Raw genomic sequence first — 21,816 nt, forward strand, 5'->3', positions numbered from 1 at the left:
GGTGACCTCGAAGGGTTACTGGTGCAATGCGAAATCCATAAGCCTCTTAAACTGTCGAACCATCAGTGAGGCAGCTGAAAACAGGTGCTACGAGTAATTTGGTGTGTCTTGTTGAAAAATGAAACTTTCGGCATGTTCTCGCAACTATGAAGGAACCCATAAATCCAACATATCAAGGTATGGGGTACTTGTAACCATCTTTTCTGCAAAAAAGAAGGGTCCGTGAATCTTTTATCCGTGTAATGGTGTAGATCATAGCTGTGGTCAGAGCTAAAGCCTGAGTGCTGGGACTCAGCCATTGACCATTATCAGACGATGCTCCAGCATGTTTAACACCTCAGCAGAAGCTGCCGCCTCAGTGTCGTCATGCTTCCGTGTGTCAGTGGCTTGGGATCCCGGCCACTCTTCAATAACTTTCTATGAGTTGACCTATTACCGCGTGGCGACGCCGGACTTCGAACGTCGGCTTCGGTTCCAGGCATATCTACACTACACACAAATATGGCCTCTTCCATAAAGTCATCACTGAGCAGCTGCACGTAAACTGCCTGGACCAGTAATTGTGTTCGAACGGCTGGGCAGAAATGTGGCGTTCAGTATGTGCTGGTCGTCGCGGTGCAGGTGACGCTGTTGTCTTCACTGTTACTGGGCCTAGGATCTCGGTCCGCAGCCTGAGCATCCGGGCAGTCAGGCAGCTCAGCATCTGCCACCTTCTTGGGACTGGACTTGGGGGATGCAGTCAGTTCCTCTCCTCTGCCGAGGTGTCAATGCTGGGCCTCTGCGTCCTGTGCCACTGGGGCAGAGACACAGCCTAACATGTTCACAGCGATAGCCATCTTCGTCGGGCCAACCACGCCAAGAGCCCGCACGGCGGTAAAACGCCGTCTCACACGGAGTATGGTTCGCCGTAAATTTGCTATTTGGCGCGCTTGATTGCCGGCTAGCAGGGAGGTGTGAACCTCTCATACGAGAGTACTCCGACACAGCGCAGCCTTAGCAGCGGGACCGGTCAATGCTGTCAGCTACAAAGCCATCGACACCAGCAGCACCAGAGTATAATGAATGTAGGCAGACAACAATAAAGGGTGTCTTGTATAAATGAGCTGCCTTCTCTGCTGTACCTATACCCATCTTCGGTAGATAATCACCGCCCATAACTAGCCGTCCATGGCACCTCGTTACATTGGAGAGCATGAAACTTTGGAGAGTCTCTCTTGTCTGCTGGGATCCCCATAGTCTTTGGCAGTTCACTTAGTCTGACGACTAAGCACTAAACATGAAAGAAAATTGTTATCTTCGATCTTTACACCAAGAATGAATTCATAAAATTCTATACGCACCATAATGGAGGCATTTTGGCAATGGGCAGGTGCATGCTGTAATCAAAGAAGCGGCCGAAATTAGAATAAGCAGCAGCAATTTTAACAGAGACCAAGGATACGCATTTAGTAGGGCATGAAGGACACCGAGTGAAGGCAAAGACGTAGGCCTGACGCTCCATATTTAGCAATTATATACAACCACTCGCTCACAGAAAGATCCGTACCTAAAGACTGGCAAATTGCTCAAGACACACCAATACCCAAAAAGGGAAGTAGGAGTAATCCGCTGAATTACAGGCCTATATCACTAACGTCGATTTGCAGTAGGGCTTTAGAACATATACTGCATTCGAACATTATTAAGTACCTCGAAGAAAAGGATTTATTGACATGTAGTCAGCACGGATTCAGAAAATGTCGTTCTTGTGAAACACAACTAGCTCTTTATACCCATGAAGTAATAAGTGCTATCGACAGGGGATGTCAAATTGATTCCATATTTTTAGATTTCCAGAAGGCTTTCGACACCGTTCCTCACAAGCGTCTTCTAACCAAATTACGTGCCTACGGAGTATCGCCTCAGTTGTGCGACTGGATTCGTGATTTCCTGTCAGAAAGGTCACAGTTCGTAGTAATAGACGGAAAGTCATCGAGTAAAACAGAAGTAATATCCGGCGTTCCCCAAGGAAGTGTTATAGGCCCTCTATTGTTCCCGATCTGTTAACGACACAGGAGACAATCTGAGTAGCCTTCTTAGATTGTTTGCAGATGATGTCGTCATTTACCGTCTTGTAAAGTCATCAGATGATCAAAACGACTTGCAAAATCAATTAGATAAGATATCTGTATGGTGCGAAAAGTGGCAATTGAACCTGAATAAAGAAAAGTGTGAAGTTATTCACATGAGTACTAAAAGAAATCAGCTAAATTTAGATTAGGTGATAAGTCACACAAATCTGAGGGTTGTAAATTCAACTAAATACTTAGGGATTACAATTACAGATAACCTAAATTGGAACGATCACATAGACAATATTATGGGTAGAGCAAACCAAAGACTGCGGTTCATTGGCAGAACACTTAGGAGGTGCAACAGGTCTACCAAAGAGACTGCTTACACTACGCTTGTGCGCCCTATTCTGGAGTATTGCTGTGTGGTGTGGGATCCGCATCAGGTGGGCTTGACGAATGACATCGAAAGAGTACAAATAAGGGTAGCTTGTTTTGTATTATCGCGAAATAGGGGAGATAGTGTCACAGACGTGATACGTGAATTGGAGTGGCAATCGTTAGAACAAATGCGTTTTTCGTTGCGACGGTATCTTCTCATGAAATTTCAATCACCAGTCTTCTCCTCCGATTGCGAAAATATTCTGTTGGCACCCACCTACATAGGGAGAAATGATCATCACGATAAAATAAGAGAAATCAGGGCTCGCACAGAAAAAATTAAGTGCTCGTTTTTCCCGCGTGCTGTTCGAGAGTGGAACGGTAGAGAGACAGCTTGAAGGTGGTTCATTGAACCCTCTGCCAGGCACTTTATTGTGAATAGCAGAGTAATCACGTAGATGTAGCTGTAGTTTTTGTAGGGATGCAGCAGCGGCAGTTTCAAAAGTAGTGCCGGCCACTCGCACCGAGGCTCACGAGAAAGACGGGCCGCGGCGCGTACGTCACGAAGGTAGGCCTGAACTCGCTCGCTCCCTCAGCTCAGCAGACAAAATGCGTTTCTAATTCTGTTAACTCGCAGCTGGGCTTGTACGTACTAACGAGAATTGTATCTTCTACTGGACTCTGCTATTATGAAGTCTTACTGATTAACAGTACTACAACAAAATTTAATTTACGATCAATACTCGAGATAAATGGTATAAGGGCTTGTTTATAGGCATTTGGTCTCTTCTGCTTAACAGCCCTCATTTCATACAAGGAGTGGTGCCTTATGCAACTGATAAATCACTTTGGCATGATTTTAATTTTATTGTCCCCCAGCACAATCGTAACAAATTATAAGTAGGCCTATGGACTTCCGATCATTGTAGGACTAACAACAGTAAGTCTCCATAATAGCGGAATCCAGTAGAAGATGCAATTCTGTTTTGTATGTGCACACGTAGTTACGAGTTAATATGTGTAGAAACGCAGTTATCTGCTGAGTTGAGCGATCGACCGAGTGCAGGCCTACCTTCGTGACGTACGCGCCGCGGCCTGTCTTTCTCGTAGGCCTCGCACTCGCACCACGTGACGTCATTCTGGCCCGCGGCGTGACGGAGCCGCTAGCTGCCCGTCTTGCCTTCCGCGCACAGATCACCGTGCCAGCGTTGGCAATTTGTGGCTTCAACACCTGATGACGATGGTGGCGACAATTTTCGAAAGCTCGAGTGTTTTATTCGAAATGTCGCAGCTTGTAAACCGAGAAGTTTTTATTGGTTTATTCGTAATTTTCTGTCTGTTAATATCCTTAAACTTAATACCTCGAAGTTCTAATTTGGCGTCGCACTACCAGCTGAGAGAATAAAATTACACTGTAAACGTTATTTCATTTTACCGAAGTATCTTGCAAAGTGTTCCCGGTACCCACTAAAATTCGGCTCACGGAAAACAAAAATAATTGTCGCTTGGGCCAGATATAATCATTACTACTAGGAACGTTATACAGATATATATATATATATTTGCACGGCATCCATAGGAATTTATAGAAGACGGGGTAAGATTCCGGAAGTTCCATTTTGAGACAGGGGATTAGTTGAGTTTGAGAGAGATTTGCTCTCCTAGATATAATTTTATAGGAAGTACACAAAGCATGTTTTATCTTAGATGTTCGATAATTATTCGTCAATATATTTTTGAATTTAGGTTAGTGCTGTACATTAAAGGTAAGCATATTGCATTAGTGTATACTATAAATGTGGATAAGGAAACCTTTGAAAACAAACAGTAAAATTGTCGGTAGAACCAGGTTCTAACAGTCTAGGACTCAAACGTAATGGCCTTTGTTTCCTTGGTTCGTCACGTTATTGTGCAGACAAGGCAACTATTGTACAGAAATCTTAAGTCTGCGGCTAGATGTTCCCTAGGGTTGCACCCTACGTAGTTTAAGAACCATATAGTCTAAGAAGGTCCAAACACTTTTCCGAACTTAGTATTTCACCAATTTTTCTTCTCGTCTAACGCAAGTTTTTTTCCTATATCTGGGCCGGCAGATGAAGTATAGGTGATTACATCTATACTACAACATGACCCTATTCTTGACACTCTACTATAAGGGGCAGTCAAATGGGAAACGAACACACGCCATAATACACAGTCCGCGCGACAGGTCGTCCCACTACTGTCACGTTTCGTTACTGTCATCGCTGAGGTAGCGGAACGGCGTAGTGGCGCATCACAGGTGTATACCGTTGTTGGTTTATGACCTTCGTTGTTGGCAAACTGGTCTAAAGTGTTCGTTCAGCTGTCATACTCGTAGCATCGCGCATCGTACGGGTGGCGCCTACGAATCGACTACACTTCAGTCAGCTGTGTAGCAGACGTGGCGTGCTTTCCTCGACCGCTCGCACACGGGCTCCAGCCATCACATGGAAACAAGTTCCTCGGGTGTGGAACCACAATCGGACGAAGGCTACTCTTCAGCAGCTTGGTTGGGAAACACTGCAACATCCTATGTGGAGCGTGTGATTTTCATATCTTTGGTCACCTGAAGGAAGACATACGTGTACGTCGGTTTCAGTCGGACGAGGAAGTGCAAAGAATGTGTGGTTGTGGATCCGTCAGCGGCCGACTGCGTTCTACTAAATAGGATTTGATCGTCTCGTCTCCTAGTGGGATAAATGTCCTATCGTGCGTAGCGATTACTTTTGAATGGAACCATTCCATGGTCCCGTTGCTGCGGATGTTCGGGTTTTATTTGACTGCCCCTCATACATTTGCACTACCATGTAAAACTGAATGAAGTCTCAGCAAGCCTTGACGTGTCTAACACAAACTTCCTGTTGAAATGTAAGCTATGCGAGAGCGAAGCGATTGCTCTTGTGGGAAATGCAGACAGGTGTCGGGCAGGTATTGCGCAGTCACGTTTGTAGTCTGCTAGGTGTTGGAATTGTCCGTTTCTGCAGCTCATTAAAGGCTGTACAAGGAAGACACAGAGAAAAGATCAGGTACTCTATTTCGGCCATGATCTACAAAGATTCACATCCCCCAGAACTACAAAACAACGTCGAAACCGCCACATCGACAAGAAAACGATGTAATTTCCCATAAAGAGCCTGGCAAACAAACAATATAATGTATACTAAAGCCACTGTGTTACCCCTTCCACGCGTTATACAGTATCGGAGACAGTCATTTATAGAAATATGTGAAGATTTTGAAATTAATGAAAAATCTACTAAAGATTCCAGGAGGGAGCAAGTGCCCACTCTTGGTCATCCTTGCATACGCCTATGTATATATTTGTACCTCAGGTGTCCCAGTTTTTTGTCAATTTATTGACACACACCTGTATGTGGGATTTCGATCATTTTTCTGATTTACATACGGCTGTGTGAATGTGGGAGTTCACAACTCTTTGTTCCTGGTCTCAACAATATGTCTGGTTTAGCGCTCGTTTACGTAGTGCGAATGTTGTGCACTGAGAAGTGTAACACCGTCGCTGGAGTGTGCGATCACTAAATTACATGAGCATCGATACATTGCTAAAAGACAATGGCAGACCCGACAGTGTGAACCTGGAAGTGGAGTCCTCTTTCAGAACGAAAGTTCTCATACGCTAGCAACTTAAATGAAGTTCTACATCTACATCCATACTCCCCAAGTAATCTGACGGTGCGTGGCGGAGAGTACTTTGAGTACCTCTATCGGTTCTCGCTTCTGTTCCAGTCCCGTATTGTTCGTCGAAAGAAAGATTGTCGGTATGCCTCTGTGTGGGCTCTGATCTCTGATTTTATCGTCATGGTCTCTTCACAAGACATACGTACGAGGGAGCAATATACTGCTTGACTCATCGGAGAAGGTATGTTCTCGAAACTTCAAGAAAAGTCCGTACCAAGCTCCTGAGCGTCTCTCTTGCAGAGTCTTCCACTGGAGTTTATCTATCATTTCCGTAACACTTTCGCGATTACTTAATGGTCCTGTAACGAAGTGTGCTGCTCTCCGTTGGAGCTTCTCTATCTCCTCTATCAACCCTATCCGGTACGGATCCCACACCGGTGAGCAGTATTCAAGCAGTGTACTGTAACCTATTTCCTTTGTTTTCGGATTGCATTTCCTTAGGATTCTTCCAATGAATCTCAGTCTGGCATCTGCTTTACCGACGATTAATTTTATATGGTCATTCCATTTTAAATCACTCCTAACGCCTTCGCCCAGATAATTTAAGAAATTAACTGTTTCCATTTGCTGACCAGCTGTATTGTAGCTAAATAATAAAGGATCTTTATTTCTGTGTATTCGCAGCACATTACACTTGTCTACATTGAGATTCAATTGCCATTCCCTGCACCATGCGTCAATTTGTTGCAGATCCTCCTGCATTTCAGTACAATTTTCCATTGTTACAACCTCTCGATATACTACAGCATCATCCGTCGCTGGAGTGTGCTATCACTAAATTACATGAGCATCGAATATGTATTCTGAATGCTTCAAATTTTGTGCCGAGGAGTGTACATCACGCGCTCCTAACTTATGTAAGCTGGACATGCGTTTGCAGCCACTAGTGATACAGTTTATTCCGCCGTTGAAAACGTGACGCAGAAGCATGAAAGGCGGTTTGTATGTTGTGATGATTACTGTGACACGTTACTCCATAACAAGAATTTTGCGTATATTTCCCCCAATATATATGCACTTTAGTATTTCTTATTAGCTGAGTATCTGGCATTGCCCAGGTATGTATTTATTCCCATTCTGTTAGTCCATCTCCTCCTTCCTCTTTGCCCGCCCCCTTCACCCTCCTCTCTGTCAATCTCCTCCCCCCCCCCCCCATCTCTCTCACTCTCTCTCTCTCTCCACCTTCTCCACCACCAAGTCTCTGTCATCTGCTCCTGCCCCTCTCTCTGTCCATATGCTGCTTCCCATGTCTCTCGTCCCCTATGTCTGCTGTTCAACCCCTCATTTACCACCGACCCTCTCTCTTTGTCCATCTCCTACTCATCTTGTCTTTGTCCATCTCCTTCTCTCCCACTCTCTGTCCACCTCCTCTCCCCTCCCTCTGTCTCATCTCCTCCTCTTCCCTGTCTCTTACCATTTCACCTGCCCCCTTTCTCTGTCCACCCACCTCTCTCTGTCCATCTCTTCCTCAACCCTGCTCTCTCCATGTTATTAACCCCAACCTAATAGGAGGTTCCTGAATGTTACCCACACAATATTTCTTTCCAAATAGTAAGTAAAATGTGTACTAATTTTGGTTGAAATCGGTCCATTGATGTAGGAGACGTGGAACATACACAAAAACATACACACTTTTTTGTAATATACGTGGATTTTACAATAATTATTTGCTTTTTGTCTTTTCTGTTCTTTAGTTGTGACGCTGGCTGCTTACCACTTCAGATCGGTCAATACTGTTTTTAATTTCCGCGGTCAAGACTGTTTCGATAATAACATTTGTGAGTAGAAGTTTTTCCAATCCACGACAGAGTGATACAGCAGCCAGTGCTAACAATGTGATAGAACAAACAGTCTTGGCTGCAAAACTGGATTTTTATTTTATTTATCCGCCTGGGGATGCGCTTCGCTTTATACAAGCCACCTCCAGATTACCAGCTAAATTGGTGTTAAGCTCACAGGATGCCGAGCATACAAATGACCCGGCAGGATACCTCCATGGCCAGAATTTGAAAAAAAAAAAAAAAAAAAAACAACGTTGTGCGGTGTCTGATGTAGAAGATGTTAAGTACACGGAAAACCGCTCCTAACTTACATAAAAGCCCCATTAGTAAGTTGCCCTTCTCAAGTGTTTTTAAAAACGACTCGCGCGATGTCCTCGTCAGATATGCGGCAGTGTTGACGTCCACTAAAACGAGATCAGGGCTACATAGACGTATCACACAATAAATTCGTAAGAGGCGCAGTTGCTCACGCTCTCGGCTGTGCACACTATAATGGTCGCCTAGTCGTAGATATTGCTATAATCGCACTATTTCACTCCCATTTACGGATCTTGTTAGCACTTGATGTTAGGTTGGCGCCATTAAAACGCATTGTGGTAATCGCTGCTGCTTGCTGGATCGCTGCTGTGTCTCGATGCTAATGCTGGCTCTAAATCTGGTTGTCTAGGGTAAAAAGATGAGGTCCCGTGTTTTTGATGTGCTTTTGATGATAAATAATGAGCGAAACCAACAAATATTTAAACTTGAAATATTTATTACTATGGTGGCCATCTTAATTCGACTGTCCACCAAAGACAATGACACAACACAAAGTAGTACTTCTTTTACATGTTCTTTGCAATGTTTATCCACCTCGAACAACAACACACACACTCTTTACCAAAGTGACATTCAGACTCCGCCCCCGACCCTTCTTGCTGCTTGTACACTCCTGGAAATGGAAAAAAGAACACATTGACACCGGTGTGTCAGACCCACCATACTTGCTCCGGACACTGCGAGAGGGCTGTACAAGCAATGATCACACGCACGGCACAGCGGACACACCAGGAACCGCGGTGTTGGCCGTCGAATGGCGCTAGCTGCGCAGCATTTGTGCACCGCCGCTGTCAGTGTCAGCCAGTTTGCCGTGGCATACGGAGCTCCATCGCAGTCTTTAACACTGGTAGCATGCCGCGACAGCGTGGACGTGAACCGTATGTGCAGTTGACGGACTTTGAGCGAGGGCGTATAGTGGGCATGCGGGAGGCCGGGTGGACGTACCGCCGAATTGCTCAACACGTGGGGCGTGAGGTCTCCACAGTACATCGATGTTGTCGCCAGTGGCCGGCGGAAGGTGTACGTGCCCGTCGACCTGGGACCGGACCGCAGCGACGCACGGATGCACGCCAAGACCGTAGGATCCTACGCAGTGCCGTAGGGGACCGCACCGCCACTTCCCAGCAAATTAGGGACACTGTTGCTCCTGGGATATCGGCGAGGACCATTCGCAACCGTCTCCATGAAGCTGGGCTACGGTCCCGCACACCGTTAGGCCGTCTTCCGCTCACGCCCCAACATCGTGCAGCCCGCCTCCAGTGGTGTCGCGACAGGCGTGAATGGAGGGACGAATGGAGACGTGTCGTCTTCAGCGATGAGAGTCGCTTCTGCCTTGGTGCCAATGATGGTCGTATGCGTGTTTGGCGCCGTGCAGGTGAGCGCCACAATCAGGACTGCATACGACCGAGGCACACAGGGCCAACACCCGGCATCATGGTGTGGGGAGCGATCTCCTACACTGGCCGTACACCACTGGTGATCGTCGAGGGGACACTGAATAGTGCACGGTACATCCAAACCGTCATCGAACCCATCGTTCTACCATTCCTAGACCGGCAAGGGAACTTGCTGTTCCAACAGGACAATGCACGTCCGCATGTATCCCGTGCCACCCAACGTGCTCTAGAAGGTGTAAGTCAACTACCCTGGCCAGCAAGATCTCCGGATCTGTCCCCCATTGAGCACGTTTGGGACTGGATGAAGCGTCGTCTCACGCGGTCTGCACGTCCAGCACGAACGCTGGTCCAACTGAGGCGCCAGGTGGAAATGGCATGGCAAGCCGTTCCACAGGACTACATCCAGCATCTCTACGATCGTCTCCATGGGAGAATAGCAGCCTGCATTGCTGCGAAAGGTGGATATACACTGTACTAGTGCCGACATTGTGCATGCTCTGTTGCCTGTGTCTATGTGCCTGTGGTTCTGTCAGTGTGATCATGTGATGTATCTGACCCCAGGAATGTGTCAACAAAGTTTCCCCTTCCTGGGACAATGAATTCACGGGGTTCCTATTTCAATTTCCAGGAGTGTATTTATAACCTTGTCAAAGAACTACTAAAAAGAGATATAGTTTATAAGTCACATGTACATCTGTTATCGTAATTTGTGCAGAAAAGTTATTAATTATTATTTAACAGGTTATTAAAATGGCAGACAGATTTGTTGACTTGACAGAATAATTCTTTGTTACAAAAAGGCCGTTTTTTAGAAGTTTGTCAATTGACTTCTCTAATGTGCATAAATAAGTAAATAACATGAATTATTAAGAATTACATTGGTTTTCGTCTAAAATAGGAGAGTTTACGTGAATACTGGGTGAAAACGGTCCTAGTGAACAAATAGGTTTCACTGGGTGATTTTTATTTAAGGATATCCAAAATACGTAAGTAGGCCACTATTTTTCGTACTTCATATTAATTATTTAAGATGAAGTTAGTGTTTTTACATGATGACATTTGCTGTATCAGTGATCAAGTGATATTAACTTTTGTGTGGGTCAGTTATTCAGTATAATTTAATGGGTTGACTGTTTATGGAGACATGTTATGCAATCATTGTTAACATACACAATAAATTTTCTACAATCATAAGTACTCGTTCAACTGGTTGAATTTGGATAGTATCGCATACTTCGGTAAAGTAAAGCCTTTAATAGGTTCCGTCACAACACAGTACCGCGATCTTTTTTTCCAGACAATATCGAGGTGTCATGTATGTTTGTGGATCTTACATCGCGTCATCCGGATACAGAATCTAGGCTGATGAAGAGCGGTGCTGGTTAGGATGGGTGGGCGTTACCTGGCCGGTGTCGGTGAGCGTGAGCCACGTGGTGACCGGCTGCCGCATGCTGATGTCGGAGAGGCGCAGCTCGGCCTCGCCCAACAGCGTCGTCACCTCCTTGTCCGTGGCAAACACCTGCAGCGACAACGTGCGCCGCGACAGCTCCGCCGGGTCCAGCGAGAACACGAACTTCTCCTTGTAGCTCGGGCAGCTGCTGCGCCGGTACACCTGCCCACGCAGTTTGGTTTGTTTCATTTGTCTAATGGCAAACTTAAGACCTACAGCTTCCAAACTACAAACAAAAAATTAACAAATTACAGATTACAAATTACACAGACATGGTAAAAAAAAATAAACTGGATGATTTATTCAAGAGAAAGAGATTCACAAATTGACCAAGTCAATAATGCGTTGGCCCACCTTTGACCCTTACGCAAACAGCTGTTCGGCCATCTGGCATTGATTGACTGAGTTGTCGCATGCCTTCCTGAGACCTACCGTGCCAAATTCTGCGCAACTGACGCGAGCTGGTTGGAGAGCCCTGCCCATAACGCTCCAAACCTGGTCATGAGGAGCTAATCTGTAGAAACCGGCACGGTTTTAGCAAACAGCGGTCATGCAAGACACAGCTGGCCCTCTTTGTGCATGAGATACAACAGGCTCTAGATACTGGCTCCCAGGTTGATGCCATATTTCTCGACTTTCGAAAGGCGTTCGACTCAGTTCCGCACTGTCACTTTCTAAAAAAAGTGCGCGCTTACGGTCTATCCGATGACATATGAAGTTGGATAGAAAGTTTTCTAACATACAGGGAGCAGTGTGTCGTCCTGAACGGGGTGTCTTCAACAAAAAACAAGAGTAACCTCAGGTGCGCCCCAGGGCAGCGTAATAGGTGCTCTGCTTTTTACGATTTACATAAACGATCTGGTTGATGGTATTGACTGTTTGCTGATGATGCTGTAGTCTACAGGAGAGTAGTATCACATGAAATTTGTGAACAAATCAGTGAGGATTTTCAGAAAATAAATGCGTGGTGTAATGACTGGCAGTTGTCTCTCAATATTAGTAAGTGTAACCTACTGCGTATAACAAGGCGAAAATCCCCATTAAAGTACGAATACAAAATAAATGAGCAGTTTTTGGAAGCTGTAGCATCCGTAAAGTATCTGGGTGTGACTATTCGAAATGATCTCAAATGGAATGATCAGATTACACAAGTAACGGGCAAGGCGGACTCTAGAATGCGGGTTATTAGTAGAATCCTGAAACGATGCAGTCCTTCAACAAAGGAAATAGCTTAAAATACGTTAGTTCGTTCAGTCTTAGAGTATTGTGCGTCTGTATGGGACCCTTATCAGTTGGATCTGATTCAAGAGATTGAGAAGGTCCAAAGAAGATCGACAAGATTCGTGACTGGTACATTTAGCCATCGCGAGAGCGTTACCAATCTCACAGAAAGTTTGAAGTGGGGCGCACTTGCAGACAGACGACGAGCCAAACAGAAGGGGCTGCTCACTAAATTGCGAAATCCGATCTTCGCCGAGGATGTAGAGCATATATTATTACCACCAACTTTGAAATCCCGCAATGGTCACCATTCAAAGATAAGGGAAATAAGAGCTCGTACTCAGGCGTTCAGACAGTCGTTTTTCCCTCGCGCTATCCGCCAGTGGAACGGGGGGGGGGGGGGGGGGAGGTGAATATGACTTTGGCGCGATTTGTACCCTGCGCCACACACCGCTTAGTGGCTAGCGGAGTATATATGTAGATGTAGATGTAGAAACGTTCTCAATTCGGGAGAGCTCCGGCGAACTTTTTGGCCTAGGTAGGGTGTGGCAAGCACGAAGACAGGCGGTAGAGATTCTTACCGCGTGTGGCGTGTGTGAGCTGCTCGCTATGAAGAGCTATGAAGGGCATAGAATATTGCCGACGCACTGCTGTTGTGCGAAAGTGCCGCGAATGACAACGAAAGGGGTCTTGTTATGAAATGAAATGGCAACTCAGACCTTCGCTCTTGGTTGTCGGCCCGTATGGCGGGTAACAATCAGGTTAGTATCCCACTGCTGCCCGGGGCGCCTCCAGACACGTCTCAGCTGGTCATCGGGGCTCAGTTCGAAACGGGACTCATCACTGAGGACAGTTCCGTTGCAGTCAATGAGATTCCAGGGTGAATGTGCCGATACCACTGCAAGTGGGCTTGCTGGCGTACAGAGGACAATGGTAGTCGGCGCAAGGGGCACCGTGACCTCAGTCGTGTCGTCTTTCTGTGAGGCCGGCCGGAGTGGCCGAGCGGTTCTAGGTGCTACAGTCTGGAACCGCGCGACCGCCACGGTCGCAGATTCGAATCCTGCCTCGGGCATGGATGTGTGTGATGTCCTTAGGTTAGTTAGGTTTAAGTAGTTCTAAGTTCTAGGGGACTGATGATCTCAGAAGTTGAGTCCCCTAGTGCTCAGAGCCATTTGAACCATCTTTCTGTGAGCCGCCAATGAATCTTTCTTGTAGACACTGAAGCACCAGTTGTACTTCGGATCGGTGATAATGATGAATCCAGGACTCTGAGTACTCTCTGAAGATTGTTTGGTCCTCTCGTTCTGTCGTCTCTCTAGGCTGACCGCTTCCTTCTCGATTCTATGTTCGGCCGTGGTTCGCTCATTCCTTCCAACATCGTCAAATAGTGGCATCGCACCTATTCAAATGTCGAGCGATCCGCCGATTGCTCCAACCGGCTTCTTTGAGCTCAACTAAACATTCTCTCTCAAATGCTGAAATATGCGTATATTGCTCATGCGCCTGTCTGCGAGACATAGTTACTGACCAACTGAGTAAGTGAAATGAACGTCACAAAGAGTTTATGCCCTTGTATCAACATGTCTCCTCTCTATTTACTATCCTTGCCAGCTGCACCGTGAAATTATGTTTCATTATCAGACATTCATCGATCGATCGCCAAAGTTTATAATTTTGCATTTTACGTCGATACCTGCATGAATATTGAAAATGTGTACGTGGTTTGGGGATCGGGAGAGAAACTTCTGACTTCAGTGTTAATGTATAAAATGGGCAGGGGAGGGGGGAGGAGGTTGTGTGGCGGCAGTGTGCAGGAGGTCGAGCTGTCAGGATTTGATAGTGGGCATTCGGGGTGCCATTTAATGACAAAACAGGACTTTAAGTACAATAAAGAGGATATATTTCAATATACGGAGTACAAAAGCGCGCCTAGGGTCGGACGTTAGCAGGTTTAGGCCAGTCTAGAAGGTCGAACAATTAGATGAAATGGGCAACGGAAGAGGAAGCGGTTCATGTTAACTCACGTAGGTGGCCGGTCGCGAAGAGCAGAGCCAAATTCTATGCCTTCCAAAAAGACGTGTGTTCTGCTCCAGGTCTGGATGACAAGAGAGAGAAGCAAGTGCGTCCCGCTCCGCAGGACGCTCCGGCGTCCACACACGTGATCAGTATCCCGCGCACGCTATTGGGTTAAATCAGTAGCGTGAATTCGCTAACAGTTTCAGCAGAGGGCGTCTCCTGTCAGCAGCTTTAACTGGACAGAACTGTCTCGCTTTTGAAAGAAAAGCGACTTATGTCATGTGGACACGGCGTGAAGTACTCTGGGAGAAAACTGGAAAAGCCTTTGAAATAAATTTTTTAAAACTAATTCCCTAAAGTATTCCTTGACTGGCTGCCATCCTGTATGAATATGAATTTGTGACTAGTTTACATACTTTCTTCCTGGTGTGTCATATATTTTGCCTTAGAGTGTATATATTTACAAAACAGTTAGTAAATTTCAGAGATTATACAAAAGAGGTAGCTCTGACACAGCATTTCACATTCGAAGATCTGTAACAGGGACAGACAAGTGCGAAAACCACCGCACACTTAGCTTAACGGCTCATACAGTCATGTCGTTGACAAGAATCATATACAGAAGAATGGAAAAGAATATTGTGGATTTGTCAGATAATGATGTTGCTATTATGACGGGCGATCATCAACTTTCCGTTTCAGAGCGTTTGTAATATCTCTTTATATTCTACTAATTATCCCTGCACAATTCTATGAGTAAATTACGTTTCCTACTTGACCATCTATACACTCGCAGAATCGATGCGCAAAGTAGTACAGTACTATCACTATTCCATGAGTGCATAATTACTCTTTGTAATATTCTCTCTGGTGTGTTGAGAGGACTTCTAGGATCTTCTCCGTGCCGAATAGCCGCACTATATAATTGTAATTTTGCTATCGAGATTACTGGAAGAAAGAGATTGAAAATATATTGTATGCTACTCAAGAAAATATATACTGAGCATTAACATCAAAGGTGTGTAAGGAATTTCATTATATATGTATTCTCCAACTGGAAATTTGCACGGAGGTGTCGTTTCGTTGGTAATCAGAAGGGAACTTCCGATGAATTGGAAACGAACCTGCAATTATTAGATCCAAGAGCTCCATTATTTCATCGGATAATTAAACTCTATCAAAGCAAACTTTCCGCTTCATCTGAGATTTCCCGACTGACTACGCAACGCAAGAAAACCAAGACATTTTATTTACACATGATTGCAGAACGCTTCGAATCATCGAGACTGCGGACAAGGAGAGTTCAAAATGGTTCAAATGGCTCTGAGCACTATGGGACTTAACATCTTAGGTCATCAGTCCCCTAGGACTTAGAACTACTTAAACCTAACTAACCTAAGGACATCACACACATCCATGCCCGAGGCAGGATTCGAACCTGCGACCGTAGCAGCCCCGTGGTTCCGGACTGCAGCACCTAGAACCGCACGGCCACCGTGGCCGGCAAGGAGAGTCATCGTCCGATTCTGATTTAACAAATAAAGCTTAATTATGACTTTCTTGAGCGACTGTGATGACTACGATATGGCTGCTTATGAATGAGATCATTAATAAAATACTAATAACTAACTTTCCTCCTCACCGGCAACCACTATAAACACAATATTACTTAAAATTATACGTTGCTGCAATGTGTATGCAGCGTGGCGCGACTGCTATACGGGTATTAAGCACCGACATATAGGCAAGAGATTAGTGTGGCATTCATACATTTCCAACGTGCGTGCGGTAAATGTGATAACGTGAACAATGGCGACATTATTACCAAATGCGTCCAAACGGGACCAACTTGACTGCCGTTCTTTTCTTGGCCGCCGAAGGACAATTACCGGTAGACATCCATCACAGAATGAACGATGTGTTTGGGGCAGCATGTATGTCGAAAACCACCACTGTGTAATGCTGCACTAAGTTCCGTGCTGGTTCGACTCAAGACGCCGGACGATCTGAAGGGCCAGCCTCAACCATGAAGACACTCGACCACCCGCTCTCGAGTCCCGATCTCTCCTCACGTGATTATCGCGCCCTCGGTCCCTAAAAAAGCCCTTCAGGTGTTACAGATTCCTGTCGTACGAGGATGTGCAGTAGGCAGTTACGGACTTCTTTACGCAGTGGGACACGGTGTTTCACCAAACGGGTTTTTTCAATCTGGTGCGTCGGCGGGATGGTGTCTCAGTGCTAACGCCGACTTTGCCTGATTGGCATACCGTTTCTGGACTGTGTGGCTTTCTGACGGAAACATTTTGATCGCCTCTTATAAGATAGCTAAAGTCGCCAGAAAGGCAGTTCTCAGGTTGTGCTTGATGATGGAAACAGAACTTAAGAAAAATCAAAGTTTCGTAGGTTCTGACGATCAAGAAAAATCGTTCAACAATGTCAAATTGTGCAAGATGTCCGAAATTTTTAGGAATATAAGTCTAAGTTAAAGGGAATGATATTTAATTTACGATATGTACAAGAATGATGGAGAAAAATAATAATGGAAGACCAAGAATGGACTGCTCAGATTGGAAAGAATATAAGAGGTGGATGCCCATAATATACATCTAGAAGCAGTGACAGAAAAATATAAAGGTTTAGGAGTGGGATTAAAATTCAGTGTGAAAGGATATTAACGATAAGAGTCGCTGACGAGACTGCTACACTCGGCGAAACCGAGGAAATGCTGCACGAGCTGCGCAGTGTAATAAGCACACACTATGGATTACATTCACAGTAAATCGAAGAAAGGCAAAAGTAATGAGGAGTAGCAGAAGTGAGAATAGCGATAAGCTTAGCAACGAAATTGAGGATCGTAAGCTAACCGAAGTGAAGAAATTCTGCTACCTTGTAAGTAAGGTAAGACATGAGTAACGGAGTAAAGAGGACATAAAAAGCAGACAAGTACAGGCATAGAGGGCATTCCTGGCCAAGATAAGTCTGCTGCTATCAAACACAGGCTTAATCTGAGTAAGAAATTTCCGAGAATCTGCGTTTGAGATGTGGTGATATAGAAGAATGTTGAAAGTTAAGCGAACGAATAAGATAACAAATGAGGAGGAAATGATGATATGGAGAACACTGACAAGAAGAAAGGACGGCATGATGGGACATGTGTAAGACATTATACTTCCATGGGACTTGTGAGAACTGTGAAGGGCAAAAATAGTAGGGGAAGATGGAGACTGTAATTCATCCAGCCAATAATTAAGTGCTGCTCTGAGATGAACATCAAGTAGGTTCCAGGATATCATTCCATATTTCAGGGTATCTTCTCTCGAAGCACTGTTGGACAACATGTTGCACGGTCTGCACCGCTGCTCCGCAGTCACATTCAGTGCCATAGCCGTAGTTCTGGTGTGGCCTGTTCGAATCCTCTTTAGATGGCGTCAAATCTTGCTAGGTAGTTCAGACCCTGGCGCTGGTACAGTGGGGTCTTCGTAGACCTTACAATAGAAACTCATTTGAAGTTTCCATTTCTCTCCCCGTGCTACTTCCAGGAGAGTGTTAAACGGTTCAAAAAGGCATAAGCTGCCCACACGTGTCAGCTTGACTTCCAGCGGGGTCGCGGAGCGTTATTGTTGGATGTAGGAGACAAGGAGCATCTTCCGTTCTCTCAGTGTGGCTTGCTGTTGTCTCAGGTTCAGTTACAAATATCGCCAATATTTCACATGCTCGCGTTTTGTCTTATTAAGAGACAGTGCGGAACTGTGTTGAACGCCTTTCAGAAGTTGAGGAACACACACAAACCCATTCGCCGTTATCTACTGCGTTATTGTTCTCGTTATCGAAGAGTAACCCGGGTTTCAAACGATCTCTGTTCGTAGTACCCATATTTATTTCTATAAACACATTTTCGGTCCCTCTAAACAGTTGTGCTCTAACAATCAGTGCCGTATTTAGGATCTACAGATCCCTAGGCTGAACATGCCGTATGGCCCCTAGAAGGAGAAGTTCTATGGTAACTAAACTGTAAAAATAGCATTTTAAAGAAATTTTAGAATTAATATCCTGTGAATGTAGCATCTGAAATTTAGTATTTAATCATAAAAGATTTTATTAGACAATTTATGATTTAATGAACTGGCTGGATTAAGAGAACAGAAAGAACTGAAATAATAAAGGTATTGAATGCGCTTGATAAAAATCACTATGACTGAGAGTAATTAAAAAGAAAAGAACAAAACCTTGGGTTCCAAATCCTTAGAAAAGTCAGTATTCCGATTTTAACAATAGCGGAGTGTAATTATAAGGAGAAGGAATGTAACAATAATTCAAATATTAAATACTTTTACTTCAAATACAATACTTCCCCGAAATGTCTCACTAACAAACAAAGTTAATTGAAACTGGTATTTCACAGATTCATGAGCTCACGAATCCGTATCTGGTGGTAGGAAGCAAGAGATCTTATGAGTCCTGGCTCGGATAAAATGAGGTACCGAGAAAATCCTCTTTCCGAGCTAACGTATTCACTTCATAGTGCCAAAATTCCCTCACTGTTCTTTTAAAATTTTGGATCAACGCCTTTGACGGACTCCACTGGAAGTTCGACGCAAAGGGGGGCGGGACTTGAGACGTGAATGCTGACTTACGAGGGGCATTCAATTAAGTAATGCAAGACATCTTTGTTCTGAAAGTAGTTGGCTTTATTCAGTATTCCAACACATCGTATGATTCACCACTGCTTTGGCTACAAAAATCTATTTTTCAACATAATCTCTGTACAGTATGATGCCATTACGCCACCTTCATGGGAGGGCCCGTATGCCAGCGCGGTACAATCTTCTGCTGGTCTTGGTGCTTCATTAACCCCCCATCATCCACGTATTGCTTCCCGCAGAGTGCATCTTTTATACAGCCAAACAGATGGAACTCCGAAGGTACGACACTGGTCTGTAGTGTGAATGAGGAACAATCCTACGAAGTTTTGTGAGCTCCTCTTGGGTGCGCAGACTTGTTTAAGGCCTCTGAATTATCATGCAGAAGGAAAAGTTCTTTTGAATTTTTATGGTGGACGAGGAGATCAAAGTCGTTTCCTCAGTTACCTGAGGGTAGCACAATACACTTCAGAGTTGATCATTGCACCATGAGGGAGGACATCAAACAGAATAACTCCTTCAGAGTCCCAGAAGACCGTCGCCATGACTTTACCGGCTGAGGGTGCGGCTTTGAACTGTCTCTTCTGAGGAGCATAGGTGTGGCGACGCTGCATGGATTGCCGTTTTTTTTCCTGGCTCGAAGTGATGAAGCCATGTTTCAAGTGACGGAGTGATGAAGTCGTGTTCGACAAATACTTGCCACGATCAGCATCGCAGCACGCAAGCAATTCCGCGCAGATGGTCCTTTGTTGCTCTTTATGGTATTGTTAGGCGGCGAGGCACACAGCTGGTGGACGAGTGTGCCAGCGCTACCAGTAGAGACCTCCAGGTGAGCAGAGAGGTGTCTGATTGTGATCGGCGAACGAGAGTGTCCGCACGTTCCAACTTTTCTGGGGTCACCGCACTGAGATCGGACAGGTTTCCGCGAGCTTATTGTGATATGACAGACGCCTCACCCAACGACTCATCGTGCTTTTTTCACTGCCAGGTCTCCGGAGATATTCCGTAATCGCCTATGAAAATCTGCGATGCTCTGGTTCCCCGCCAAAAGAAACTCAATTACAGCTCACTGACTGGAGTGCACCTCCGTTTCAAACGCCATTTTGAAGGCTACGAACAGCTCCGGCACTTATCGGAACATCATGAAGAGAAAGGCAGAAGCGGTAATATTCCACGATGTCCCGCGACAAATTCCGCATTTTTTCAGCCGAAACTGCCAGAGAAATAATTAGTTGCATTATTTATTGAACGCTCCACGTAATTCATATGAGCTGCCGCTCATAAAATACCTAGACGTTACTCTTCTCTATACAATTGTTGTGTTTTAAAAGAAATAACTACTTCATTTTGAAGTGTTTGTGGCGCATATATATTTATGGTGTTGGCCCCTATGTGGTGTGGACTCGTGAGCTCCAGCCTTTATAGCCTTTGATTAAATGAAGCCCTGCTAACTACACTACCAGACAGAAAAAGTGAAACAACTTCAAGACACGGTCGGATGTCAATGTAACTTCATACATGCACACACCATTCTCTGTGACAGGTAGTACGGCTGCCAAATAGTATTAGCGTTTTTAGTGTTTACCGTTTTAACTGGCCAGGTGGGGTATACAAGGGGCGTGAAAACCATCAGATTTTGAGTAATCACTTGGAAGTACATAGAGATGCCACGTTCTCGTGTGAGACCGTGTTATTAGCACCTGACAGAGTTTTAAAGGGGCCACTTCGAGAGTCTGCATTTGGGCTCCTGGGCGAATTTTTCAACATACAGGATTTGTGGGGAATTCAGATATGGTGATGGACCGATGTTGGACCAAATGGGATCATGAGGGCAAGCATATTCGTCGTCAAGATTCCAGTCGACACCATTTCAACACCGCAAGGGAGAACCACATTGTTGTGTTCTGTGGACATAGCAACCCTTACGCACCTGTGGGCCTGCCATCAGGGATCAAATAATTGAGGCCCTGCAACATTCTCTGTCATACGGCACCATTAATCGGATTCCAACAGCAGCCAGACAAGGAAATCACCGTCCCATTTGTAGGCTGCCGCTAACCTACGACACAGACGGCTGCGTTTGCAGTCCTGCCACGACCGGGAAGCATAGACTCCTGACGAATGGCGCCGCACAGTGTTCAGCGATGACTCACGGTTCTGTACTAGCTCGGATGACCATCGTCGCGAAGGACGGTGGCGACTTGGGGAGTAGTCCCAATCTTCCAGTGTTTTGGAGAGGTTCAAATGGCTCTAAGCACTATGGGACTTAACATCTGAGATCATCAGTCCCCTAGACTTAGAACTACGTAAACCTAACTAACCTAAGGACATCCCACACATCCATGACCGAGGCAGGATTCGAACCTGCGACCGTAGCAGCAGCGCGGTTGCAGACTGAAGCGCCTAGAAACACTCGGTCACAGCGGCCGGCTTTTGGAGAGGAATAGCGTCATTACTGCTAGCGTCATGGTGTGGCGAGTCATCGGGCGTTGAGGGAACTCTTATGACACATCCTGTGTCATTATTTGTTACCTTTGATGAGACATGATCGAGGTGCCACTTTGCAACAGAAAAATGTTCGTATGCACATGGTACGTGTCTCTACGAACTGTGAGCGTGGCTACTGTGGCCAGTAGAATCCCCAGATTTGTTCCTAACAGAACCTGTGTGGAATCAGCTCCGACGCCACCTTCATTCCAGTGCCAACATCCAGGATATTAAGGAGGAGTTACAACAGCTGTGGGCCAAATTGCCTTACAAGAGAATACCAAGGCTTTATGACATCCTTCTCGACCAGATTAGTGCATGCATCCAGGCGAGAGAGGGTGCTTCTTCGTACTG

At 45.4% G+C, this 21,816-nt stretch overlaps 1 protein-coding gene across 1 annotated transcript in view; it reads right to left on the bottom strand.

Annotated features, from left to right (window-relative positions):
• Window positions 1-21,816, bottom strand: part of LOC124606176 (synaptotagmin-12-like) — a 121,532-nt gene that overhangs the window by 13,717 nt on the left and 85,999 nt on the right. Inside the window, exon 8 of the mRNA XM_047138143.1 lies at window positions 11,051-11,260. Coding sequence (XP_046994099.1) covers window positions 11,051-11,260 — 210 coding nt within the window. The remainder of the gene's footprint in view (window positions 1-11,050; window positions 11,261-21,816) is intronic.

Source organism: Schistocerca americana, chromosome 3 (assembly GCF_021461395.2).
Source record: "Schistocerca americana isolate TAMUIC-IGC-003095 chromosome 3, iqSchAmer2.1, whole genome shotgun sequence".
In the NCBI taxonomy this organism is placed as follows: domain Eukaryota; kingdom Metazoa; phylum Arthropoda; class Insecta; order Orthoptera; family Acrididae; genus Schistocerca; species Schistocerca americana.